General features: G+C 40.2%; 4 protein-coding genes across 6 annotated transcripts in view; 2 read left to right on the top strand and 2 right to left on the bottom strand.

The window, feature by feature from the left end:
- The window catches only part of cfap54 (cilia and flagella associated 54), a 20,159-nt gene extending 2,556 nt beyond the window's left edge, over positions 1 to 17,603 (bottom strand). Inside the window, exons 1-56 of the mRNA XM_028422184.1 lie at positions 17,458 to 17,603; positions 16,927 to 17,032; positions 16,381 to 16,530; positions 16,117 to 16,282; positions 15,869 to 15,927; positions 15,546 to 15,689; positions 15,194 to 15,307; positions 14,795 to 14,893; positions 14,428 to 14,620; positions 14,233 to 14,331; positions 14,020 to 14,132; positions 13,833 to 13,938; positions 13,622 to 13,707; positions 13,389 to 13,526; positions 13,182 to 13,311; positions 12,997 to 13,049; positions 12,791 to 12,919; positions 12,489 to 12,690; positions 12,208 to 12,341; positions 11,808 to 12,008; positions 11,641 to 11,733; positions 11,358 to 11,546; positions 11,169 to 11,275; positions 10,940 to 11,087; positions 10,663 to 10,818; positions 10,454 to 10,576; positions 10,204 to 10,299; positions 9,956 to 10,070; positions 9,647 to 9,736; positions 9,431 to 9,557; positions 9,156 to 9,258; positions 8,914 to 8,996; positions 8,624 to 8,821; positions 8,188 to 8,363; positions 7,955 to 8,106; positions 7,604 to 7,813; positions 7,273 to 7,472; positions 7,018 to 7,153; positions 6,734 to 6,869; positions 6,436 to 6,597; positions 6,153 to 6,362; positions 5,975 to 6,062; positions 5,700 to 5,870; positions 5,555 to 5,621; positions 5,226 to 5,411; positions 5,054 to 5,140; positions 4,848 to 4,967; positions 4,677 to 4,724; positions 4,419 to 4,578; positions 4,150 to 4,292; positions 3,675 to 3,829; positions 3,503 to 3,581; positions 3,217 to 3,376; positions 2,923 to 3,080; positions 2,517 to 2,663; positions 2,335 to 2,407 (exon numbers count right to left, since the gene is read on the bottom strand). Of these exons, the coding sequence (XP_028277985.1) occupies positions 2,335 to 2,407; positions 2,517 to 2,663; positions 2,923 to 3,080; positions 3,217 to 3,376; positions 3,503 to 3,581; positions 3,675 to 3,829; positions 4,150 to 4,292; positions 4,419 to 4,578; positions 4,677 to 4,724; positions 4,848 to 4,967; positions 5,054 to 5,140; positions 5,226 to 5,411; positions 5,555 to 5,621; positions 5,700 to 5,870; positions 5,975 to 6,062; positions 6,153 to 6,362; positions 6,436 to 6,597; positions 6,734 to 6,869; positions 7,018 to 7,153; positions 7,273 to 7,472; positions 7,604 to 7,813; positions 7,955 to 8,106; positions 8,188 to 8,363; positions 8,624 to 8,821; positions 8,914 to 8,996; positions 9,156 to 9,258; positions 9,431 to 9,557; positions 9,647 to 9,736; positions 9,956 to 10,070; positions 10,204 to 10,299; positions 10,454 to 10,576; positions 10,663 to 10,818; positions 10,940 to 11,087; positions 11,169 to 11,275; positions 11,358 to 11,546; positions 11,641 to 11,733; positions 11,808 to 12,008; positions 12,208 to 12,341; positions 12,489 to 12,690; positions 12,791 to 12,919; positions 12,997 to 13,049; positions 13,182 to 13,311; positions 13,389 to 13,526; positions 13,622 to 13,707; positions 13,833 to 13,938; positions 14,020 to 14,132; positions 14,233 to 14,331; positions 14,428 to 14,620; positions 14,795 to 14,893; positions 15,194 to 15,307; positions 15,546 to 15,689; positions 15,869 to 15,927; positions 16,117 to 16,282; positions 16,381 to 16,530; positions 16,927 to 17,032; positions 17,458 to 17,603 (7,420 nt within the window). The remainder of the gene's footprint in view (positions 1 to 2,334; positions 2,408 to 2,516; positions 2,664 to 2,922; positions 3,081 to 3,216; positions 3,377 to 3,502; positions 3,582 to 3,674; positions 3,830 to 4,149; positions 4,293 to 4,418; positions 4,579 to 4,676; positions 4,725 to 4,847; positions 4,968 to 5,053; positions 5,141 to 5,225; positions 5,412 to 5,554; positions 5,622 to 5,699; positions 5,871 to 5,974; positions 6,063 to 6,152; positions 6,363 to 6,435; positions 6,598 to 6,733; positions 6,870 to 7,017; positions 7,154 to 7,272; positions 7,473 to 7,603; positions 7,814 to 7,954; positions 8,107 to 8,187; positions 8,364 to 8,623; positions 8,822 to 8,913; positions 8,997 to 9,155; positions 9,259 to 9,430; positions 9,558 to 9,646; positions 9,737 to 9,955; positions 10,071 to 10,203; positions 10,300 to 10,453; positions 10,577 to 10,662; positions 10,819 to 10,939; positions 11,088 to 11,168; positions 11,276 to 11,357; positions 11,547 to 11,640; positions 11,734 to 11,807; positions 12,009 to 12,207; positions 12,342 to 12,488; positions 12,691 to 12,790; positions 12,920 to 12,996; positions 13,050 to 13,181; positions 13,312 to 13,388; positions 13,527 to 13,621; positions 13,708 to 13,832; positions 13,939 to 14,019; positions 14,133 to 14,232; positions 14,332 to 14,427; positions 14,621 to 14,794; positions 14,894 to 15,193; positions 15,308 to 15,545; positions 15,690 to 15,868; positions 15,928 to 16,116; positions 16,283 to 16,380; positions 16,531 to 16,926; positions 17,033 to 17,457) is intronic.
- Positions 7,001 to 25,554, top strand: bicdl2 (BICD family like cargo adaptor 2). 3 transcript variants are annotated; one of them, XM_028420962.1, is made up of 11 exons: positions 7,001 to 7,008; positions 8,517 to 8,526; positions 22,900 to 23,198; positions 23,325 to 23,540; positions 23,669 to 23,785; positions 23,908 to 24,054; positions 24,188 to 24,334; positions 24,563 to 24,637; positions 24,827 to 24,909; positions 24,978 to 25,092; positions 25,193 to 25,554. In XM_028420962.1, the coding sequence occupies exons 3-11, from the start codon at positions 22,953 to 22,955 to the stop codon at positions 25,358 to 25,360; spliced, it is 1,314 nt and encodes a 437-aa protein (XP_028276763.1). In that variant the 5' UTR covers positions 7,001 to 7,008; positions 8,517 to 8,526; positions 22,900 to 22,952; the 3' UTR covers positions 25,361 to 25,554. The 3 variants fall into 3 exon arrangements, with proteins under 3 accessions (XP_028276763.1, XP_028276762.1, XP_028276764.1); XM_028420961.1 differs by lacking the exons at positions 7,001 to 7,008; positions 8,517 to 8,526 and adding an exon at positions 22,046 to 22,163 and having other exon boundaries at positions 22,746 to 23,198; XM_028420963.1 differs by lacking the exons at positions 7,001 to 7,008; positions 8,517 to 8,526; positions 24,188 to 24,334 and adding an exon at positions 22,046 to 22,163 and having other exon boundaries at positions 22,746 to 23,198.
- Positions 19,035 to 20,382, top strand: LOC114445768 (alpha-crystallin A chain-like). Its single transcript, XM_028420966.1, has 3 exons — positions 19,035 to 19,248; positions 19,399 to 19,521; positions 19,609 to 20,382. The coding sequence occupies exons 1-3, from the start codon at positions 19,072 to 19,074 to the stop codon at positions 19,798 to 19,800; spliced, it is 492 nt and encodes a 163-aa protein (XP_028276767.1). The 5' UTR covers positions 19,035 to 19,071; the 3' UTR covers positions 19,801 to 20,382.
- mia (MIA SH3 domain containing) lies at positions 20,669 to 21,673 on the bottom strand. The gene is made up of 4 exons (XM_028420967.1): positions 21,451 to 21,673; positions 21,203 to 21,336; positions 20,964 to 21,074; positions 20,669 to 20,882 (listed from the first exon to the last, which is right to left on the bottom strand). Exons 1-4 carry the CDS (start codon positions 21,566 to 21,568, stop codon positions 20,859 to 20,861), a joined length of 387 nt encoding a protein of 128 aa, XP_028276768.1. The 5' UTR covers positions 21,569 to 21,673; the 3' UTR covers positions 20,669 to 20,858.

Raw genomic sequence — 25,554 nt, 5'->3', positions numbered from 1 at the left:
ATCCCTCATCTCTGTCATCCTCAGGCTGACTCTGTACTTCAGTGATGTGCAAAGCTGATGGACAAAGTGTCCACCTCAATCTGAAGGACCAGGGACTTGGGAATGGTTTTTACATTCAAAGGAGCATGTGTGCATTGTAGTTAGTTTAATTGCTGAAAGGCAATCAAACTCTTGTTATTCTGCGTCTTTATTATTATTCTTCTGTACGTTTTTTGGCTCAGCGTATCTTCAGAATGCATTGACCGATTCAAACATCAAAAGATTCAGCTCATTCAGGACATTCCCGGAAACCTTCAATAATAATTACAAATATTATAATATTAAAAATATTAAACATTTTCCACCCTCAAATTAACATGGGAGTCAATGAGGGAGCCTTTCAAAGCATGCCTTCTGGAAAAATGCTTCTCCTACAAATTTCAAGATAGAGAAACCATTCAAAGCTTAAAATTTTTCCAACATCTTGGTCTTCAAAACTTGTATACAGAATTTGGAAATTCAGCATACTATAACTATATATATATATATATATATATATATATATATATATATATATATATATATATATATATATATATATAGTTATAGTATTTAAACAGACATTAATCACATGACCTTAAACGGGCATTAATCAGATGACCTTTAATGTAAATACATAAAAACATGGCAGCACAGGCAGATGTTTGATTATGTGTTTATTGGCTTAACTGCATTTACAAATAATGCTGAGAGGTAGACTTAATTAAAGAGACAGCACATCTACTTCAGTATCTTCTATCTTTCTTTCTTCCTTTCTGTCTTTTGCCCGTCTCCTCTCTATAATTATCCCTAAACTCCATTTTGCCCCAGCTGTATCGGCCCTGGTGGTCTAGACTCCCCTGGGAGTCCCAGCTGTCCTGGGAGTTTGGACTGTCCTGCTCGGCTTGGCAGACCTGGTAGTACCAGCTTGTCAGGTAGTTCTCATGGTCATGGTAGTACCAGATGTCTGCGTTGATCCTTTCAAAGAGGCTGTCCAGCTTGTTGACCTGGGAGTCCCGGCTGCCCTGGGAGTCCTGGCTGCCTGGTAGTCCCAGCTGCCCTGGGAGTCCCGGCTGCCATGGAGGCTCTCCAGTTCTTTGAGCTCTTTCATCTCACGCTTCTCTTGTTGATGAAAATGATAAATTGATAAGAACAGAGGTCAGGTCCCCCTACTTGTTCTAAATAGGATTAAGAGGCAGGACTTCCAGCTCCAAAATGTCCAGTTGGCAATCAGGAAGTAAAGGTTTATCACTTTTAATTCAGTATTCATTCTAAGTGTTTCACAATATTGTTGTGTGTATAAACTGCCACCTATTATTTATTAATGTTCATTCCAAAAATGTATCCATTATGGGGGATTTTAATTGGCTTAAATCAACCTTTATTTTCAGTTTAGTACAGATAATGAGCCTCTGCTAATTAGTTTGATTGTCGTTGCTAGGCAATCAAACTATTGTTTTTCACCCTCTTTCTTCTTCTTTTTTATATCAACAGCGTATCTTCAGCATACATTGACCGATTTCAGCCAAAATGTTAATCTCACAGAGGACATTCCAGAAAAATAATAATTTTTCAAATATTAGGCAATTTCCATGTCATTTTTAACGTGGGAGTCTATGAGAGAGCCCTTCAATGAGGGTCATCTGCCAAATGTATCTCCTCCTACAAATATCAAGCTACAGACTCCATTTTAATCGTAAAACACTCATTAGATGCTGCTCTATCAAACTATTCAGAATTTTGTAATTCCGAATCATTTCCGCACGCCAGGCTCTCAAAGTTGGAGTTCACCCAATAGCTAAATAACAGCTAATTCCCAATTGTTCTGTATTTCTTTGTCTGTTTTACATCATATTGCCAAAATACAAATTAAGGTGATATTATGGGATTAACAGCATGTAGATGAAAGACACTGCACAGAAAATGTATAGATAATGACAACTAAGTGTTACATGACAGCCTTCTTATCCTATGCATTTGGTTTTTAAGCATTAAGTTGATGCAGAGGTTATGCAGTACTGGATGTGTTTGCTTCAGTTGGGGGAGGAATATATTTAGGGTCTCTTAGTCTGGATGGACTGCTGTGAGCTCTGCCGGGAACTGGACTATGTCTGTACGGAAACTGGGTTTTCGCTGGTATTGTGATCCAGACTGTCACCTGCAACAGGTAAGACAGAGTAATGTAATAAGACGTGTGTTTAAAGTTTTCCTATATGCACAACTTATAACTGAGAAGCTGATTTTCTCAAGATTAAGATTAAGTATTAAGTATCAATTTTGCAAAATAAAGTTTTAGTTTTCAAAGGGTTAATTTACCTATTCGCTCAGTGATCTGGTGCAGCATGGTGAGGTAAGGAAGGTAGATGTTACCCTGACCAAAAACACACAGCTGAAAGAAACGGTTACAAAAATTAAAATGTGGATTGTTGCCATTTGCCTATTTTTCATATACAGACTGTCAACAGGATGTGTCTTAATATTTGTGTATGTTAGTGTACCTGTTTTTTCAGGAGTTTTTGCGTCAGTTGTAGAAGGGTGGTGCTTTGTACTCCTTTCAGTTCACTGAGCAGCAAAGTGGCCCGAGCCAGGGTCACAGTGGACCCTGATGGCATGTATGTTCGTCCTGACAGAAGGCTCACTGCTTCCTATATACATTCAAAGAACACAGTGGACACAGAAACACATTCACTCATTAAATTTAATTGTTAGTTATGTAGGGAAAATGGCACATACAGGACAAGGCTGATAAGCTGTCTGTGGGGCATAATTGTTTTTGTGATGCATACATAATTGTATACAGCATTTTTACTCAGTGTTACATGGTTATCTTATACATGGTGTTCTTATTTTATTTATAAGGTTTTTCTTTATCTATGAAGGACACATCTGTGTGCATGTTGGTACCTGCAGCTTTGCCATGCTGTCATCAGTCTTGCCTCTTTGTGCATCCAAATCCGCACCTTCAACCATTAACAAGGCTTGTACATCAAGGTCTCCCCACAGGGAACATTCATCAAGACCCTCCTGTAACACTTTTGCTGCCTCTTCATTAGTGTTTTTACCTTAAAAACACAAACACGCGCATTTTTTTAAATTACAGTAATACAGTATAATATGCAAATAGTGACACTAAACAATATCACTATTGTTATCAGACAGATACAATAAAGTACAATGCTAACAAACACATGACCAAACCTGGGAAAAGAACAGCTGTGCCAGGGATGTCGGCAGTCAGGCCCTGGACCAGAGCCAATCGGCAGCGCAGCCATAAGGAAACTCCAATTCTTTCAAAGGCCTCAACTGCTCTGGGGCAGTCTTCGTAAGGGATGTTTGACACACTGCAATCTTTAGCATCCTTTAGACAGAATATAATAATATATTTTAATAATATAACACACGCATACACAAACACACAAATCCCCTTTGGACAACAAATTCCTCTTCTACTACAGCGCGGTGACTCTGACGAGTGATAACTCACATATTTCTGAGAGCCCTGTATGGATCCTGTCAGAGTGGATGTTTGCAGCAGCATCAAAGATGAAATTGCCATCTCACAGCTAAAAAAGAATAAAATGATAAGGACGCATAACCATACCACAAGTTTGTTAAACGCACACATGCATAGACACAGTTGACATGCAAGACTGTACCTAAGTGCAGCATGCCCTTGTTGCAGGTGTAAGTTGGCCTTTAGAAGGTTTGATTCTATTGTCAGTTCCAAGTTCTCCGTTTTCATGCAGGAAGTAGATGTAAGCTGCTGCGAAAGGGAGTCCAACAAGATGGATGCTTCCTCAAGCAAAAGGAACTATAGCAAAGGACAAAATATGAACAAAAGTAAGACCAAGTAACATGTTAAACAGAACTTATGGGTCAGATTTTTTATTTGAACAGCACTGGCTCTATGTTCAGTTTCTTGAATAACTGTAGTAAAGCCACATGTCTTGATGGGATTTTGGGCTCATGGTATGCTATGTATTTCTTACTGCAGTTATATCTAAGTGGATGCCCAAGTATAGAACCATAAAGAAACACAAGAAACACTGTTGTGGTCTCCTTGCACTTTTGTTCCTAACATTAAGTTGAATATACTAAACATCAGAGTTGAAAAATCCCACTAGCTCCTACCTTAATCCTTTCTGGAGTGAGATTCTCTTTCTCAGTATCAAAAATGAGAACTTCTGGCTTTGGGCTGGAGCCTTCTGTGTCAGGTTTGTCCTGATCATCAGGTTTTGAGTTCCCCAAACTTGAAACTCTGGCGCAAGCATCTTCTTAAAGAGAATATTAAAAAAAACTCATTTTGATGAAATGTACCACACATCAGTATCCTACAGTAATGCTCATGTTGGCTCGGTCTAATTAGAAATGTCACATTATTTAAACAAACAAATCACAACGCACTCCTTCATACAGACCTGCCAAAGGATGACCTTGTATGGTGTTAGCAAATGCCAGGATTAGTTGAATGCGAGCAAGGTTGAATTTGATGCACAGTGTGGGGCCATACAGTGTGCAGATCTCTGAAGCAAAGTCACATTTTACAAGCTCTTCCAGCGCCTGACCAAAAGAAGCACATGCACATAGACTGCATTTATTTAGTCAGAAAGTTTAGTGAGCTTATTTGGATTTATTGTTAATGTGCAGAAACATTGTACCTCCACATTGTCCACAAGAGGCTTGTTGCAGTAGAATGTCTTCACATGCTGCACAATAAGCAAAATGTCTATTGAGATTATCCAGAATATAGCCTATCTACATAAACGACTTCAGCAACAGGACACCAAGGGGCTGCTGACTATACTCAAAACTCAATGACAGGTACATACTTGGAGACCAGCTTTGGTGATGTAATGTCCATAAGGCAGGAGGACACCTGCTCCTTGAGTAAACAAAACTGTCTCATTCACAGCTTCCGTGAAAAGACACAATTCAGTGAGAGCACGAATCTGCAGAGAAAAAAATAAATTAAAAACCCAACCATGGGAGGAAAAACATTGACGTTGTTGTAAGGACAGTTCACACAAATGCTCACCTTTAGAAGTTTGCCCTCAACAGTGCGTTTTACATCTCTGCACACAGTCCCCGCAAAATGTAAATAAATGGCTATGATGGGCAGTAGCTGAAACACACCATAGCACTAAGTCACTGATTCTCGTTGGAGCTGCTGTTCAAAATGAGAGCAGACAGTGTTCGTATATGTGTACCTTGATGTAGTAGCCTGTAGTGAAAAGCCAGTGACAAATGAATTGAAGGCTCATTACAGTGGTGCCGAGGTGAAGCCTGTGGGGTTCAGAAAAAAGGTCTACCCCAGGGAGCAGTTCGTCTTCAATGATGTAGGAGGCATACTGGAGGTCATCGTGGGGATAAGCCATGGAGCAACACAGCAAACACTGAGGGGGCCAGTCATATACACACAAACATGGCAAAATGACATAAAACACCCAGCGCACAGTCCTGAGAGCTAAAATATCTCCATATTACCATCAAAAACCATTCAAGTGAGAGGAGAGATGACATTTCCTAGAAGTATTACCTTAAAGAGGTAAGCAGAAAAGAGACAGCACTTGGTCCGCTGGTTGATATCAGAATTTAAGACATACCTAAAGATCAAAACATGTTACTCAGCAGATAAAAACACATTAACTCTGTCATGATAATAATAATATAGTGAAACCTACTGTGCTATTTTAGCAGTGAGCACAGCAGCCTGTAAGCAACCCCACAGGCCAGCCTGTTTTAGGATTTGTTGGGGGGAGCCATCCCCGAAAGACATGCCATCAAATTTTTCTAGAGCATCTGAGCTCTGCAAGGCCACGTCTACAGCTTTACTCCAGCAGGAGAGTGCTGACCTGGTGATAAAACACATGCAGGAATGACAATATTATAAGAATGACAAGAAAGTCATGGAAAGCTGCCTTGTTACTGCAAATAAATGCACACAATAAAAACTGACTGTGTGTTTCCATTGTAGAACTGTAAGTTTCCCAATTCATGCAGTGCCAGAACTCTGAGGGAGACGTGACTGTTTGCCTGGAGATACTCTGAAGAAAAATTAAAACAAGGATAGAAAGAACAGTACGATACACAGATTCAAATTATGCTTTTCTTTTGTCTATTGCCCTGCTTCTTACTTATGGACAGGGAGTATGCAGCTGTGACAGTCGATATGTGGTCAGGGCTCATAGGAGGCATGTAGATAGCATTTAGAGTACTGTAGTCCTCCTCTGTTAGGTCGCAAGGTTGGATGTTTGGAGTGGGCATGAGAATGGGACTGAAATTGACCAGGCTTGATGATTGGCTGAGACCTCTGTTCGGGGAGTGCGGCACCTGCCACACAAAGCCTTAAGAGGGGCACAGTATACATTTTAACCAATTGTGAAAATGTGTTTGCATGTAATGTATGTGTGTACTCACTGGGCTGTGTGAATGCTAGTAGCTGCAACAATAATGTGCGACTATGCTGGAAAACATGGAGACAGTGTGGTCTTTTCTTGAGAGCTTGATGATAACAGTTTAATGTATCTTCCACATCCAGGGGAACGCACACAAGGGACATGGAATTCTGGATTTCAGCATCTACAACAAATAAATGAAAATACATGCAAACACACATTATCCACACTTTCTTATTTACATTAAAGTGATAATTTTGCATAATGCATATCTTGTTCTAATCATCCATCATTATGTAAAGGTGTTTTGCTGTCCAAACCTTTTAGCTTAACTACTTCTTGAGGCGTGAAGTCTGTGAGTGTGAGTCTTGCTTTTTTGTGAGTAGTCTGTTGCTGTGCAGGGTGAGGGGTCCACCCACTGAGCAGCTGGCAGCCAGCATAACTTCTGCAGGTTACCTGAAATGTAGACAAGAAAGCAGTACATATATACATATACATTACAATACACACAGTACCTTAAAGTATATGATTGCTTTCCTTGTTACGCTTAAAATTTGACAACAGTACCTTAATGTTTAATCACATTTGTGTGTGTGTGTGCTACCTCCTTGCCAGTGGCCTTCTGCGTCTTGACATGGTGTGGCTGTGGGACTGCAGGTCCTCCAAAGGAACTGATTTGTTCAAGCAACGTCCTCTGAGCATGAACTAGCAGAGGAGTAATAATCAGGGTGTAACGCTCCCTGAAATAAGAGTGAACACATGCACATGATTTCAGCATTTTAAGCACTCACTTCAAATCCTCTTTTATGATCAGAACCTACTACCCTCTTAAATGTGTTTACACAAAAATCTAATTTACCGTGTGTACGAGTTGAAAAGTAAACCATTGTGGGCCAGAGTTTCCCACTTCCTGTTGTTGTGGAGCCGCTCCAGAGTGTACAACACTAAAGTACGAACCCAACGAAAGTCCACCTGTGTGTTGTCATCCAGTGGAACTGAAAGATGGAGACTGGACTCAAATTCCTCCTCAGTCAAGTCGCTGTCATACAGACTCCAAAGCTAGTACAGAAAAAATGAAACAATTCTGTCATCTTCAATTTGTAGATGCAATTTAGTTTTGTCTTAGAAAATAAGATAAAAGACAGATCGCTATTTTCCACATCTAGAAGACTATTGTATGTGGCACTGACCTCCAGTTTGTTCAGCATGTCCATGATAAGGTCAGTAGCCAGCACCAGTAGGGGGGTAAAGACTTCGTCCAGTTGGTCTGCTGTGATAGGGCAGGGAGTTTTAACCTGAACAGTGCTCTGTACTAGAGAACTGATTCTGCAGTTTTGATCCCACATAGTCTGGCACACACACTGCAGTGTGGTCCAGTGGCTGCCTCGATGGGCCAGGACCTGGAAAAACAAATATACAAAACAGTATGTAGTGCGTGTGAGATAAAATGAATAAATAGCAAATACAGAAGAGAGGAACAGGTGAACAAACACTTTTGAAGGCTCACAAACACTTTTACATCATATGTAATTTTATAGTACCATGGCTCTTCGAAGAAGCACGGCAGCTTTGTTGAGTGAATCCTGCAGAAAGGCAGCATTGATTCTCTCTGCCTCCAAATGCGGTTCCACAGTTTGAGAGGAGTCCTCTCCCTCCTCACTACTTCCCTCTGTGACGGAGTCATCATCTTCAACTGGTTGAAAAATAGGATGGTAAAAAAAAACTATCAAAAACAGACCAGACGGTCAGTTTTTCTAGTGTGACTTTTCTTTACCCTCTCTGTTGTCCTGTGCTTTGTCTACTGAAGTTGCACAGTCTTTATCTCCAGAGTGTAACAAGTCCTTCTCCAAGACAACTTTACTTTCAGGAGACTGATGTTCCTGCGAGTTCCTCCACACAAGAACACCAGAGTACGCCAGAGAGAAGTACAGGGGGTTAAACTGGCTGTACCTGTGATCAAATACAGGTATACATTATAGAATATACTGTACAGTACATTTAGAGGTATGTGAATTTTTACAAGATTCCTATTATGATTACTAATATAACAATACCTACTTATAATTTCCATTAACTAAAATAACATGCTCTCCTAAAAACAAGGACCAGTCAGCAAAAATGTCTGTCTGCAGCAACCCTTTAAGACAGCCATTATCAGAGGTAATTAATAGGTCACAAATAAGGTTAAGTAGTGTAGCGCCCATGTAAACCTGTGTTGGGGGGTTCCTCCATACAGCTTGTCCAGGCCCTGATAGAGCTGTGCTAAATGTGCCTGAGCAACAGTGTAGTTGATGTGAGCTCTCCATGCTCGTTCTACACAACACAGGTTCCTCAGTCGAAGCCGCTTTTTGCGGTGTTGCACCAGGGACGACATCATGGTTAGCATGTTCTCCACAAACCTCCTCTCCCTACACACACAGAAAGAGTCAGTGCACATGTATATACTTGACTCACCAGCACTGGCATCTTTTAACAACATGCACATGTACTGTATGCATACCTGTTTGTTAGCAGCTTCCTAAACATGCTCTGTGGTAGTTTTTCCTTTAGTTTCTTTCGTATATCATCAGGTGTGTTTTTGTTCTGTTTTAAAAGACAGCACATGAGATGTTTATATTGAATAATCAATAAATTATACATAATATTTTTGCATTCTTCCATATGAACTATGGTTAGTGGAGGTGTGAGCACTGATGTTTGGGAGTTATTTACTGGTGTGTGCACGCATTTTTGTATCTTTACCTGGATTAATTCGTTTCCTTTTGGAGCGTGACTGCTACCTCTTCTTTTATTCAAACTGATTACCTTCACACATTTAATATTTTGAACCAACACCCTGTCACGCCTGACAAAGACAGGATCAGATACTTAGATGATGTGGACAGTAACGGCAGTGTTCATTTTATTAAAAACAATTAACAACAATTAAAGCAACAATTTTGTCTTTTTGGTAAACAAAATAATAAATAAACAGAAATAATTAGTAACCAATCATCAAGTGTGCTGTAAAAGCATACCTGGAAATAATCTGAAAAATGCTTTGCCCCCATTCTAACACCAGCTGTGGGTGGCCTTCTTCCATGGTTCTCTGGAGCAGTAGTGCCGCAAACTCAATAAAAAAGGTTTTCTTTTTAAGCTTCAACACTACCAGGAGCACAAATGCAAAAACACAGGTGTGAACTTACTTACACGAAACAGCCATTAACAGAAGTGTACAAGAGTTTGTCACGTACCATCTTGATAGGCATCCATTAATGTACTGCTGGAGATCAGATCGTACAGTATGGTGAGATCATCACAGGCAGCCAATGGCCAGGACATCTCTGTACATATAAAGACAGTTGTGTTTGGTATAAAATTAACTTCAGAAAAACATGCAAAATGCTGTGTTTGATGAACTATATATACTTCTGAAGACACAAACAAAAAAGGTCAAATAATTCACCTAGGGATCATGAGTAGGACCACTGGTTCTTTTAGTGAACACAGACTGAGTATAATATGAAATACAAATACGGTAAATAAATAAATCAGTGCATTACCATTGTCTGTAGTGACAGCTGCTTCAGATGTGACACCTTTTTTCCCATGTAATGCCTTCAGCTCAAGACTTATCTTCATTCCACCTTTGGCTGCCACATGATCTCCTGCCTTAGACTATATAAACACACATACACACATAGAAAATTAAATATTGGTGCATATTTGAATATAACATCAATATTAATTCAATTCAATTCAATTCAATTCAAATAATGGCATTAATATGCACTATTTTGTGGTTACTCACACGCTCAATCTGCACATCATAGATTTCCTGGAGCAGCCTGCGACCAGACTCCATCACCTCAGCAGCCATCTGATGGCTCCTTAGCACACGTAATGCCTGTCAGGTGGATTGAGAAGGGCCAGTTGTTGTAATCAAAAAACTCCAAAGGTCAATGCTAATTTCCTGAATGCAAGCCACACACTACATTTGAGTGCCAAAAGTAAACACATCAACAGTACATAATACAGTACATGTAACCACATGCACACACCTTTGACAGGTAGTAGGTGATGCAGGCTACCATGTGCATTATTGACTCTGAGGTGTTTTTATTCCATTTTTGTTTAAGAAGACCTGAATTCTCCTCCAAAACTGTCAAGCATCTTGTTAACACCTGGACATTTAAACATAAGCAGTTAGGGGTTAATAATAAAATGTATTATGCACTGTAAAGACTTGTGTGGGTGAGTTTTTTCATACTTGTATCACAGGGTCCCAAGTGATTTGATAGAAAATGAGAGGTACCAAGAGACCGTAGCAGGTGACTACAGCTTGCATAACAATGCTACCATTGTTCAAACACTTTGCAAAGTCCATGGTGACCAGCATTCGCTTGCATTCAGCCATTCTGGATTCCTGCAAGCACACATGAGCACATCATTTAATTACACGCTCTGTGTGATGTGAGTGATCATGAGCCAGAAAAACTGGATAGTTATTTTATTTGGAAAACATATTATTCAAAATGTGTTTTTACCTGTTCCCAGATAAATGGACCAGTGGGGCTAAAAGAGTCACAACAGAGCGATAGCTGATGAGTGTTGATCGCTGTTTCTATGAAGATGGAAGTGAGGAACAATTGGCACAACTGAGGAGAGGAGTGTTGTAGGGTTTGTTTCTGCAGCCTTTAACATAAAGATAAAGTAAAAGGAGATAAATAATTGGGAAATAAAATACTAATTCTTTGACTTGAGTTTTTCCCTTACCCTGCGGCAGTGAACTGATCTTGTGTGCTCTTTGATGTGGTGTAGTGGCTCCACAGTTCACTACAGGCTCTCTTTGCTATCGTATACTGCTCGGTTTGAAATGCCACCTGCAGAAGAAACAAGCATAAATCCATGCACAATCCTGCCTTTTTTTTATTGTTTACCAGGTACTACTAGCGTGAGGTGTACCTGTGCCAGGTGAGCCCATGTGTAGAGCAGTGGAACTGGCATTGATGCCAACAGTGGTAATGTTGTCCCCCCTATAGTGTTGCCAAGTAACTTGCCCTGGCTGTTGTAGGCTGCAACAGCGAACACATACTTTTGGTTGGGTTCCAGTCCATCCACTCTTAGAACACACTCACCACACACTGCTGGTACCTAGAAACAAAGTCAGGGCTCATATCTTTTCTTGATCATAAAAATGTACCTCAATAGATCTAATTCTCTCATCTGGTAATTAAATAAATTGTACCATATTTCCAGTTCCTGATAGATTGCAGTCTCGAAGGTGGACTTTCTGATTAGCACCCTCAGCTACTCGGCCACAAATCTGGTACCAGCATACCTGCAGAAATAAGCTGCATGTGTTTTTTGTTCATATATTTTAGGCAGTTACTGACAAATTTAAGTTGATTTCACCTCTGCCTCTAAGTTGTAAGGTGCCGGGGCAAAGGTCATGGAGTGGTCAGTACGTGAGCATAGGATGGGGGGAGGTGGAGGGTTCTCCTTTTCAACCTTCATTCCTTTGCCCTTTGTGTCAGCAGGAGTCTTATGAATGGAGGACATAGTAAACACTTTTCTCTCCTCCATCTCGGCTTTTTCGATTAGGTTGGAGGCCTTCTATCAAGAGCACATGGACAAGAAATTTCAATATTACTTCTATTTTATGCATATTCTGTATGTTTTGTTCACATAAATTATGCATTAGCAGATGAACATAGACATGCTATGATAAAACGACTTCACAGTATTAGCAGTTCATTTCCTGTACTATATGTGTGTGACTGCATCTAAAAAACTATGAATATGTTTGTGTTACCTCTAGCAGACATTTGGTTGTGCTGCTGTCATTCTGCTTCATGTACTTGTACGTCAGCAAAGCCTTCTGTATCAGGAACAGAGCTTTGGACACCTTGTTCTTTTTGATCCTGTTCAACAGTTCAGTCTCTGCAACTAAGTCATTGACAAATGTCATTTTCAATTGAGGGAGAATGAAACTTTACATTATTTTTATTTTTGTATAATAATGTGCAATCTCCAAGGAGCCGAAAGACTATTAATGAAAAAAAATCCCTAGTGTGTAAATTTGTTGATTCTGACCTGCATTTAGATGCAGTAGCTTCAGGAAAGCCCTGTAGAAGATAATTTGCAGCTCTAGATGGAGGTCTTTGGCCAGCAGAAACATACAGGAGGGTTTAGTGCGTCCCCAGACTTTACTATCTTCTTTTTCCTTCAGACTTATTCCGTCTTCTTCATTTCCAACTTCATTTGATGAAGCTGTAGATCTTAGGGAACTAAATTTCTATCATGACAAAATGGTGTTAATAAATCTGTTTGCATGTGGCTCAAAGAGTACAATAACACGATTAAATGCAAAGTTGAATTTTTTTTGGCCTGCCTACCTGCATGAAAGCAGAGTCAATGAATGCTGAGCAATCCTGGGGTAGCAGCATAGCTACACCCTTTTCCAAAGCTTCAACACCCCTCCTCACCACCTCACACACCTTCTGAAGCAGCTCGGTACTTGAACTCTGCAGGCACACACAGACATATTATGTGTTGTTTATTTATTTTATTTTTTTTTACATATCACTTAATATCTCTTTACCTCCAAAACAGGGAGCAAGCCAGGCTGCATACCATCAAAGTCTCCTTCACAGGCTAAGAGAGAAAGATAAGAGAGAATAATAATGACATAACAATGAGGTAGGAAACATGTCATGTGTGTGTGTGTGAGTGTGTAAAATAATAAGACCAAAAGAAAAACTATAGTAAAAAAAAATTATTCCACACCTGACTTTTCAGCAGCAGTCTCAAGCAGAAACCCCAATGAGTGGAACATCTCTGCTGTCATTATAAAGTCGACAGCAGCCAGGTCACAAGATATGGCCACCTCACACAGCATAGACAAGCACCACATCCACTGCAAACATGTTCACAAACAGAGCCATAACAATGTATAATTATTTTCAGTTACGAATTTGAAATATGTTATAATACCTTGTCATAATGATCTATCTTCTGAAGGGAGTGTGGAAACTCTGTGGTTTGAAGGTGATCCCTCTTAATCACTGCCCTCATTTTACCCCACAGATATAACACAATATCCAAAACCAGGTCATCGCTTGGCTGTGTCTCCTGCACAAACACACATGGAATACACATACTATAGTCTGAATTAAATATAAACCCTAATCCTGCAACCCCAACACACAAATCAGAAAGACACTTACACGAGCAGTGCCGCAAACAGATTTGTGCAGAGTGTGTACCAGACCAGTAAAGTCATCATTCACGCAGAAAGAAGGCTTGTGTCTGTCTGAGAGGAACATAAAGCATCCACACTATAATGCTGGCATTATTTTGGGTACTGTGCAACACATTACAGTATTAAGATCTATAATAGTCTATACTATAGAGTATGTGGCAAAGTTTCAAAGTTACCATCATTCATGTTGCTCTCTCTAAGATGGCTCCCCTTGAGAATCTTGAAACTGTCAAGCAAAGTAAGCTCCAGCTCTGCTTTCCTGAAAGAAGGCCCTTCCATACCCTAACACAAATTAACTCTCACAATCAAGATCAAATTCAATACACAGTAATGCTAATTATACTTGATTGCTTTTGTACTCACAGACAAAACTTGCAGAATCTCTCTGGCAAGTTTAGTGAACACATCAAACTGCTTGTAGTGAAACAAAAGCTTGATGAACCTCACCGCAGACAGGATGGGTACTTTGTTTTCTCCTGGTAACACAACACATCTCAATAACTTCTACAGGCCTCCATACTCTGACACAACACTTTGCAACACACAGTAACGACATGTACTTGTTGATTGACTCACCTATAATGGCAAAGTCCAGTAAAGTTGATCTTGACGTCAGTACAGCAGGAGACGGGTATGGGTGGTCATCATACTTTTGCATATCAGTACTTGTGACTCCTTCACACAAAAAACAATCACATTACTCTCCTAGAATTCTTAACTCCCAGTTATACGGTCGTTTGTCTCCTGTTAACAAAACAGTGTTTTACTAACCTGATAATATATAGATGCCAGCAGACATGAGTTCTAGAACCACCTCCAGGAGTTCTGGGGTATCTGGCACTGTCATCTGCAGTGGACGTGTCTTGCTGTCCCAAAGTGCTTCCAAAATGCCCAAGAAATGTCCTGCGCTGCAGTCAAATGTGTCCTCTAGCAGGTGCTCTACTGGAGTACGAGGCCACGGCAGCTATAATACATGAAGGCAAATGACAGGCAAATGAATCAGTGTATGTTGGTGCAATAATAACCCATATGTGGAAAATATCAAGTGTAAGCATGAATGAACAGATTGATTATAAAATCTAGCATTACAGATACCAATTGGCCAAATATGATGAGACGGCAAAGTATATATTTTTACATTTGGTATGTCCTTCAGTGTCCTTTTGGTTTTCATCCCTGACACCACTGAATACCTCCTGGACTGAAACACTGCTCGCTTGAATATCATGGCATCCAGCTGAAAAAGAAGAGGTCTGAATCACCTTTACTACCAAAGAAGAAAACACTGATATGACCCAAAAAAGTTTATATTCATATACAATGTAAATGTATCTCAGATACAGCTATTTGCTAATAAAGCATGAGCTGAGAAAGAAAGTAGAGCAAAGTAGAGTGGAGTTCAAAACTGAACAGGTTTAAAGCATGTTTTTATTTGTAGTAAATGTTTCTTGTAGTCTTTTGCCATTGAGAGGTATAAATAGTCTTTACTCTTATATTTCATCATAGTATCTACATAAAGAGCATTTTTTTTACATGCCTTAATAAATGCTTCTTTGTAAGCTCTCTGAGTCTCTCTGGTGGTGGGCACATCACTCTGATCCTCCAGCTTTGAAAGATCATTGATTTTTCCACGAGCCCTGCTGGCAAAAGTCTGAAATCATTTGAAAAAACACAAAGAACCCAGTGAGAGGGGACCAGACTTTCAGAACAGCTTACAGTAAATTCCATGTAAAAATCTTTGCAATGTGATTTAAATACATGAAATTTTACATACAAATGCAGATAGAATAACAGCTTACATTTGTACAGCAAATGTAATCAAAAAAATAATTGATCACCCTGTCAATAGACTATGTGTTTGTAGGTGTCTGAAAGCACACGTCTTTCACCTGCGCTTGCGTGTCAGCATTGTTGTCATAGTAACAGTGGCAGACAGCACAGTAGAGTGTGACGATTAACGGCAGATACTTGGCTGTCATCAGAGGAATGGATAACTCTAAGATGATGCTTGCCCACAGAAGGTACTCCAGTGCCTAAAGAAGATCATAAATGGTGCCATTAAGCCTTACAGAGAGTCAGACAAATTATTTTATGTACATTATAACTCATTATAACACATTTAATTAGATACAGGCACAACGTGTAAAAGCACAGAACCAAAAATTTTCTAGAGACAATTAGGACAGTTTGGAGGAAGCTTTTCTAAAGGTACCTTTGCACTGTGTTTCATTGTCATCAGGTAACGGCAGATGTTATAAATGTGTAGAGCCCCTGGATGGGATAGGACAAAAACAGTACAGGAGGCTAAATTTAAAAAGAAATATATTAAATATGATCTATTTTTAAAATGTCTTACTCAAATTTAATTATGAATTATATATGTTCTCTCTCTTCACACACATCTGACATCTATATTAAGTCAGAAAAAATCAAACACTGTACAAAGATTGTACTGTATACCATTATATATGTGCTTGTAGAGGTGCTCATGTTGCTGAAAAGCCTGCATCATGATTCTAATGAAGTCCAGGATTCGCAGCAGTTTAGCAAGTGCCTCCTGGCTTAGGATGTTGTGCTGTTTCTCCAGCTCAAACATACACAGGGCACAGCCCTGCATTGCACGGATCTGCACAAATATGCACACACAACAGCTTTCATTACATAACAAAACTTCTAGGTAAAAAAACATGACAATCATGACAAGATTTTACACACAGAGGGTACCTTCATGTTCAAGACATCACGATCATTATCCAAACCCTCAGGGAAGAAACAGGCCATGAAGCGATCCACATCTTTGATGTCAGTTATTTTCACTGCACTGAACTGCAGCAGATGGAGATGGTAGCCCTGCCAAAGAGCTGGCTGGTACAACTAAAGACAAAGAGCAGAGGGAAGAAAGATGAAACTTTCAAATGTGCATGTGTGTTCTGAGGAAGTCAATTGCTTTGAATCAGATTTGCAGAAGTAAAACTAAATGGGTGAATTACTGCCTACATATCCCGGTGCCCCAACTCTGCACAGATGTGTACTGGTGTAAGTATATGTAGGCAGTAATTGTCCCAGGAGTAAAACCAAATGGGCTAATTACTGCCTACATATCCTGGTGCCACAACTCTGCACATATGCATTGTAGAGGGAGAGAGGATAGACAAAAAGGGGTGATAAACTGGATTTCTTTTAAACCCCTGTTTATGTTGTTTGGTAATACATGTATGTATATATGTGTGTGTGTGTGTGTGTAGGAAATGTTGGTTGTAGGTCACGTACCTTTATTCCAAAGAAGAATTCTGCAATCTGCAACTGATGCTCCTGGTATAACTTTGAAGGCAGTCGGTGTTTGTACTTTTTCCATATTTCCACAAGGACTTTAATCCTTCAAAATTAAAATGAAAATTATATAAAGACACAACTCCAGGCAGGAAAATATGTTAAGCTTGTTTCACTGTGGATGTGATTCATTCCTACTGAAAATACACCATCCATCCATCCAATACCATTAAAGGTGTTCAGGAGCCTCAGGCTCGTTAACATAAATTGAATTTGCTACTACTAAACATGGAGGCCGTTTCTAATCAAAAACGAACCTTAGCACTTCGTGTTTGTGTTACCAAGCGTGCTAATTAGTGACTAGTTATACACATTTTTTCTGTCGTAACTTAACGTGAATAACTACAAACTAACGTGCGGCTGAGCTGTAGGAAGCTGTGGTGTTGCACAGTTTGTAGCACAGTTACAGAAGCTACCTATGTTAAGTTAACTTCGTTGAGCTAACATTAGCTTGATATTTTAATGTCTCACCCTTTAGCATACGCGCTACTGTCGTCGTTGCTCGAAGAAGAAACTTGTCTCATGAGTGTTTTAAACGAGTTAATATCTCGCTTGAAGGCTAAAATAACAGGGTTTTTTTCATCAAGTTCTCCGTAATATGAAGCCGGTAAGTCCATGTCTATTACCAGTAACGTTACTTTTAAGCGACTGACACGGTTCTGTTAGCCATATGGACCAACAAACTACTCAAAGCGACTAGTCCCCGTTACCATGGTAACGACGCGGAGGCAGGTGATTTTTTTCAACTAAAACTTTATGCGCTACAAAAATGAACAACAATTAACAACTGACAGACTAAACAATAAACAAAGTTGTTAGTCTAATTATAATTATTATGTTTACTGTTTGAGTTCCACATGTGAGCAGGATAAAATACACTTATGGGCCACTAATAAACTCTTGACATAATTCATAATAATAATAATGATAGTAAATGCTGCAGCATCTGCAATACAGTCTAACCATCTCTGTGTTCCTGCATGGTTCATACAGAACATCAATATCTCCAATATTACAAATGTGCTTAAAGTTAATGGTACTCTTTATGATATTGTTGCAAGTAATTCAATTATACCCACAATAGCTCAGACAGAGGGTTAGCATTTAATACAACTGAATAGCTTTGATTTTAAATCAATAAAATACTAAAATAGTGGTGCTAAATTCACTACAGTTTTTATTGCGAAGCCATACTTGCTCACTTTAAAGTTTTGCAGTGACTTTTATTGCTTTGTCATCAAATTCATTCTGGCCTCTCCATGTGGCAGGCCCATTAACCCTACATTTAAACCACACAATTATGTAGCACACCATTTATTCATGATAAAAACTTCAGTACTCTGGACAGTTTTCTGGCTCAGATTGTCTGGCACACTGCCAGGGTTTGGCTGAATGAGAAAAGTGGGACATAATAAAATTGTAGTTGAAGGCGCCATGGTGTAAATGTTTCTATCTTGTATGATTTCCTATCTCTTGGAGGATGAGGCAGAGGTTGAGACATTGGTTGGCACAACTAATTTTTTTAATCATCTGAGCTCATACCAAAATGATACACACAGAGAGTGTTACCTAAAGCTGTCCCGTACAAACTCATCAATTCCTATTCAACCTCACATCCACCCAACACACAAACCTAAAGCTTTTGGCACAGGGAGCACAGCAGGCTAATGCTCTGGCAGCTACTCCTCAAACAAACTCACAAAATCACGCACACAGCAGGCGGGGGCATTTCCTGGGAAATGTGCATGGGGCATCAGCAGTATTCCTAGCCAGTGTCACCTCATGACCGAGAGGACAGGGAGACATAGAGAGAGGGAATGGTGAGAGAGAGCGAGAGAAAGAGACAATCAGTCGCAGTCAGACAGATGAAACAATGAGGGTGATGGAGGGACAAACAGTTGACATCATTGTTCCAGAAAGATCAGCCTTTGGCAAGTGCAAGTGTGCATGGGAGGTTATCGATGGGAGGGGACATGCAGAGGATGTGAACAGACCCAGACCCTATAAATGCAGTGCATAAGAGCACAGCAGCACCCATCTCAAACTGAGTCAACATCGTAGACACCCATTGTTTTTCATCTCATCATGGATATCCCCATCCAGTATCCCTGGTACCGCCGGGCCTTCCCACATCGGCTCTCTGACCTCTCCTTGGCTGAAACACTCACTGATTGGCCACTGATCTGGCCTTTCCCCTGGTCCTTCCCCTGGATTCGCCCTTCGCTTATGCGCTGGTTCATGCCTGAAAATGGACAGAGTGAGGTAAAGTTTAACTGTATTCTCAAAATAATCAAATAGACTTATGTGACATAGTCATAGGCTGTATACACTCTTTTGATACCATCTTGTGTTAAGTGTCTCGCATTGACTCATTTCTCAGTACTGCTTCTAACAGCTGTGTTTCCTCTGTAGATCCGCATAGAAAAGGATCGCTATGTCATTAATCTGGACGTGAAGCATTTCTCCCCTGATGAGCTGTCTGTCAGCATTAGTGATGATTTCATCACAATACACGCTAAGCATGAAGACAGACAGGTCAGAGGAACAGTAGAAATCTGCAGAAATACTAAACAAAGTTGATTTGGTGAGACTTTTGATTAAAGTGACTGATTCTGCTTTCAGGATGACCATGGCTTTGTGTCAAGAGAGTTTCTGAGGAAGTACAGACTTCCTTCAGGAGTGTCAGGGGCCGATGTCACCTCCTGCCTGTCGTTTGACGGTGTGCTGACAATCACTGCACCTCGGTCATCTCCTGGTGTAGAGCGCAGTATTCCTATTTCCTGTGAAGATGGAACAGCCAAACAGAAAATGTAGAGCAGAGTACAACACTCCTGCTGCCTGTTTTAGTACTAACTCCAAGTGCAACCTGTTAATGTTACATTGGCAGATCAGTACATATAAGTTGGGCAATTATGTCTTAAACTGCAAGTGCCTTCTAACAAACCAGTATCAAATTAACCTACTATTATTCTAATGTCTTAGCAAGAGGCTGGTGCTTTTAGGGCACTGTCAAGCCCATGCAAGAGAGACTGTTTGCAGGCATTTTATTGTAATACTGACCTTGCACTTCAGTGAATCCAAAGTTTGACGCACCTATTACTCATTTTAAGTGAGTTGAAAATGAAGATTGGGTATGAGTAAGCTGCCAACAGTGCTGTTATTCTGAGAGAACAGTGTTGGTTTTTGTATGTATGAGGAGAAGGAGGAAGTTCTGTACAGTCAATAGTTTGACAAAGGAAAAGCCAACAAATGACTTGGGACCAGGTGTATAAGGAGGAGGAGGGAAAGAAACGGACGAGGAGAGGAACAGCTTCTTTTCGAACGGGAAGCTGGATCTCTGAGGTGCTAAGGATATAGTACATGAATGTATGTGAGAGTTAGTCCATCTGTATTTGTAGATGCAAGAGTTACAGCCCTGTTATAGCAGCAGCAACCCCTCTGGCATATTAACACAGAAAGCAACAAGTAGAATAAATGTTGAAAGTCAAATTCATATGGCTGTTGTGTGTTTTTTTATTACGCGTGTAGTGTTTATAGTGTAATAACCTTACATGTCAACTTAAAAGACACTGCCTGCATTGTTTAAAAAAAGTCATTTTAATAGCTTATATTACCTTTTTCCACAGAGAAAGAGCAGTCACAAATTTATATATTTTTTTTATTATTATTTCTAATACCTGCAAAATGGAAATGAACAGAATCAGACAGTCTTACAGAAGCACGTGTTCTTTCCCCTTCAAAATCTTGTTTAATAAAACTCATTTTATAATCATTTATTGCCAAGGTGCAGATAATTAGATGCATGTTAGCAATGTGCATGTTTACAGACATAGTTAAAGTTGAGAAAAGAAACTGTTCTTCCTCTTGGACAATTAGTAACAGTAGAAGTCCCATTTCTGTAAAAATAGAAGACAGGTGGAATTAGGAGAAAAGATAACATAAGGATTACATCTGTGTGGATATGTGTGTGTATTCACCGTAGTTTTGACTTCAGTGGTGGCTGGCATGAGAGCATTTGTCTCCTCCACCACACTGCTTGGAAAGTGGCCAAGACGAGCTTCCTGTTCTCCATAATAGGAGTTTTGCACCTGCAAAGAGAGGACGCAGATAACACATAAATGTGTCACATCTCTGTGACCTTTTCTGATGCGTTTAAGGGTTTATGTTTATGGAACCAATATTTATTATCTCATAAATCTGTTATGTTTTCACTCACGCTGCCAAACCAGAAGAGGTTCCCTCTGTCTTTCAGCATTGCATAGACGTAGACAAGTTGTCCCTGTCTTATGGGGATGAACCTACAGTCTCCAGGGTAGTAGTCCTGCAGTGCACGAGCTATCAGGATAGGATCTGAGCAGGAATAAAGAAAAACTTTTGCCATTTCTATGATTTTTCATAGTGAAAAGTAGCTTGTAATCAACAACAGCTGTGTAATATCAGAATGCATTAAAATAAAGTACTTACGGCTGCACTCAGAGTCAGCACACAGTTTCTTGTCAGCAAGTTTAGGCATCTGTCTTCCAGCTTCGGAGGTTGCCAGCAAAAGCAACAGTGAGAGAGCACACCAGAGTTTGCAAGCCATGTCTGTCTGAACACGGATGATGTTATATTGTAAGACCTGCTCAGCTTTTTATGTCCTTTTGAGAGGGAGGTGCTGCCCCCTTTTCCACTCTCCCTACCCCCCTGTTCTCATAAATTAGCACACACAGAGCTCCTTTCAAACCCTTCAAGCAGGTAAACAGGATGGGGGATAAGAAGGCGGAGGAGGGCCAAATTAGACAGGCCCCTGTTTGTGTCCTCAGTTCTTTCCATCTCTCACCCTGCGTCACCCCCCTGCTCAAACTGCAGGGTGCTTGACCTTGTTGCACTGAATTCCTCATAGTTAATCTGTGTTTTTTTCTTCCTTGTTCAGCCACTAGATGTCTGAGCAGCATCTGTTTTATCCCTCTGTTTCTTTCCTCTTCTGCCTTTCATTATCACACTCCTCCCTCTGTTTGCTCTCTTTACCTTTTTAACTCAGGAGCAGGAAGAGGTGGAGCAACTGGCTGTATTTGTATGTTTCCACTGCCAAGGAAACCAGCTGAGCCTCTCTTGCGCAAACAGACATACATACACATACACACTTGCCAAACAGGAAGACTTTACCTGTTTGTTGTGAGTTGACTGGATACTGCCGGGTAAGAAACATTTGATATTTGTTCCTTCAAAAACTGGAATAGAACATGGCTTAATATGGCTTCTAATGATTGAAATGAATTATGATTAAATAGAAAGATGTTATTTAAAGTAGGCTCAAAGGACAGTTTTGTAACAGTGAGATGCATTAACAAGTGACACAGTAGGCAGTGACATCAGTTAGATATGACAGCAGAGGCATCAAAGTCCTCAAAAACCAACTATTGTGACTAAAATATGGACAGTATGGACAGAATTTACAAAGAAATGACTAGAAGTTACTCAGGCTATGTAGTCACTGTGACTTATCAAACCTTAGGCAAAACAACATGTTAATATTTTGTCAAAAAGTACAGAGACTATTTTAAGAGCATTTAAGATTTAACAGTGTTTGTAGGAGGTAAAGCCTTTGGAATTCAGGGAGGGGAGCAGGACAATGATAATAGTGGAGCTGGTATTTCGGTCAGAGTAACAAAAGTACCTGCCATACAAAAGACCTCCTTACAGTCACTGTTGTATTATATTACCAGAAAATAACAAATCTGACATGCACACTAGTGATTCTGTGTTGTTTTTGCCCCCAGGTTTCTCTGTGAAGAAGAAAAGATTTGAATGAATATGTACATCAGGACCATCAACACCAGAAGATAGGCAGAGACATACTCTGGATTATAACACTGAAATACACACTAATCAAATCAGATCATCAAGAAAAAGGATTCCTAAAAAAGAAATATTAAAAATGGAGTAATGCTTTGTGTCTGATTCCCACAATTCATCAGCTGTCAGAAATGTTCACTCCGAGGAAAAACAGCCTTCCCTCACCCAGCCTGGAGGACTCATTTTTTCCTCTTTCTTCATCTGCTTCGGTCTCTGTCTCCTTTGGTCTCACCTCGTCCACGTCCTCCCCTGGTATCATCGACAGTGGTGGAGGGATTGAGACTGACCTGATACTTGCTGCGGAGTTGGGACAAGCTTTACTGGAGAAAAATGAGGAGCTGGCAGCCTCTTTGGGACAGAGGGAGAGGGAGCTGGAGGTAAGGATCTACTTTAAATGTTTGTTGTTTTTTGATTTTGCAACAATACGTATAATACAGTTTGATAAGAAGAAAAGAAATACTAAAAAGCTGATAAGAAAGCCATTTGTATTCCCAATGTCCCAGGCTTTACAGCAGGAGAAGCATGTTCTTCAGAGAAGGCTGGAGATGAATGAACTGACATATGGACAGAGGGAGGCAGAGCTGACTGCTGATTTAGCTGCACTGAGGGCTGAGCTGGAGAAACATCACAGCCAAGGGCGTGACCGGCGGAAAGATGACAGCGAGCAGATGACTCAGTTAGCAAATCACAACCAACGACTTGTGGAGCAGCTAGCAGAGGTTAGTTCACACCGCAAGTGAGCTGTGTCACATCAAAAGGCAGGAACAATGCAGACTAGCAGGTTTAGGGAGTCCTATCTTTGTCACTCGTTGATCAACAATGTTGTCATCTGCCACCTGTCATGTAGGCTGTAACACTGGAGCACTCCTTGAGGACTGAACTTCGTGCCCTCAGAGAAGAGATGGAAGAGTCGTCTTTTAGTCAAAACATCAGCTTCACGCAATTAGAGAACATACAAGCAGAGGTAATAATGGTCGTTTCTTAATGTTCAAGTCATTGCTTTCAAAACAGAAAGCATAACACTGCTCACACATCCCTGATGCCACTGCATGCATTACATACATCTCTTTTCCCTCCCACCTACAGAACAGAGTTTTGCTGGAGCGATTGTCGCACATGGAGGCCCAGCTGAAAGCTTCACAGGAGGACACCCAGAGACTGCGTGTGGAAAGAGACGGCCTGAGAGACAGACTGTCAGAGCTGCAGATAAAACTCAAAGAGAAAGAAGCAGAGGTGAGGATCAAGCTGCTGCAGACGTCAGTTCTAATGATCACTAACAGAAGTCACTAACATGACTAATTTAAAGCTCGTCATCTGCATGTGTGCCTGTCTCTCACTGTGTGTGTGTGTTTGTGTGTATATGTAGATAGAGCAGGAGCAGGGAGCGGTGTTTGAGTTGCGCACTATGAATCGCTCCCTACAGCAAAAAGCTCTGAACCTGGGAGAAGAGAGCATCCTGGACAGTGCACACACACAACCGTTGTCTCTGCTTAGTGAAATTCAACAATCACAGGTACCCAGAGACACACAGCACACACAGAGGAACTGCAAAGACAGGTGCAAAGTGACTTCACAGTCAGAACGTGTATACTAATTATAAACCGTACTCACATTGACACCAATACTAACAGGTTTTCAAAATTAACATGTCTGTATTTAATGTTAAATTAAAGCAGTGTATTCTGACCTCTCTGTTCTTTCTGCCTGTCGTGTTGTTGTGTGTGCGTGTCTTGTGAATCAGGCCAAAGAGGCTCTTCTAGCTCACTCCACAGTGCTGCAAGCAAGAGATGAAGAAATACAAGCACTCAAAGAGGAGGTTTGTTGAACACAACCACACACTTTGAAATTAAAGTATTTTAAATCATTTTTGTTAAAGTTGGTTGTGAAAAAAAATTCACCCTTCACATATAAAAAACATGTTTTTTTTATAATTTGTAGCAGATATGAAAGAAAAATCTGAAATGAAAACAAAAAGTGTTAACGTGTCTTCTTGCATACTTCGCAGCTCCACAATAAAGATGAAGAACTTGAGTCTCTGAGGGAAGAAATCAAACCTTATAGAGATAGTCCTGGAAAGCCAAGCTACAGGTAAAGCTGAACAAGATTTATCTGACATTACATCTATACATGTTGATAAATTTTACTTCCATAATCAGTTCACTAGAGAGTGAACTGTCCACAGTGCGTCAGGAAAAAGAATCACTGACTCAGCAGCTTCTCAACACCATCAAGCACAAGGTGGCGCTGTCTCAAGAGCTAGATGCCTGGCAGGTGAGTCTGTGTGGTACCATATTTAAAAAAAAAAACATTGCTCGGATTACAGTTTTCAGGATTCCCTTTGTTTCTACCTGAACCATTTATCTTCTTACAGGAGGACATGCGGTTGGTGATCAATCAACAAGTGCAGCAAAGACAGGAGGAGAGACCGAAGGAAAACCTCAGAGAAAAAGACGTGTCTGTTGGATTACAAAGAAGCAAGTCTTTGAAAGTAAAAGGAGAAGGAGGGAAGGGATTTTTCTCTTTTTTCAGAGACAAATAACAAAGAGAAGTGGCAGCGATTGGGACGTACAGCGTTTACCTTTGCCACTGTGAGTTGTTTGTTGCATCATGGACAATAATGTGACATCAGCTTCATGAAGTAAAAATGTTTACAAACCTCATATTTAAATATATATTTGTATATACATGTGTACATTGTAACTTTATATTAAAAACTTACTTCTGTATTTTAAA

The sequence above is a fragment of the Parambassis ranga genome, chromosome 14, assembly GCF_900634625.1.
Source record: "Parambassis ranga chromosome 14, fParRan2.1, whole genome shotgun sequence".
NCBI lineage: Eukaryota > Metazoa > Chordata > Actinopteri > Ambassidae > Parambassis > Parambassis ranga.
The sequence above is the reverse complement of the archived record's forward strand: the minus strand, read 5'-3'. Positions and strand labels throughout refer to the sequence as shown.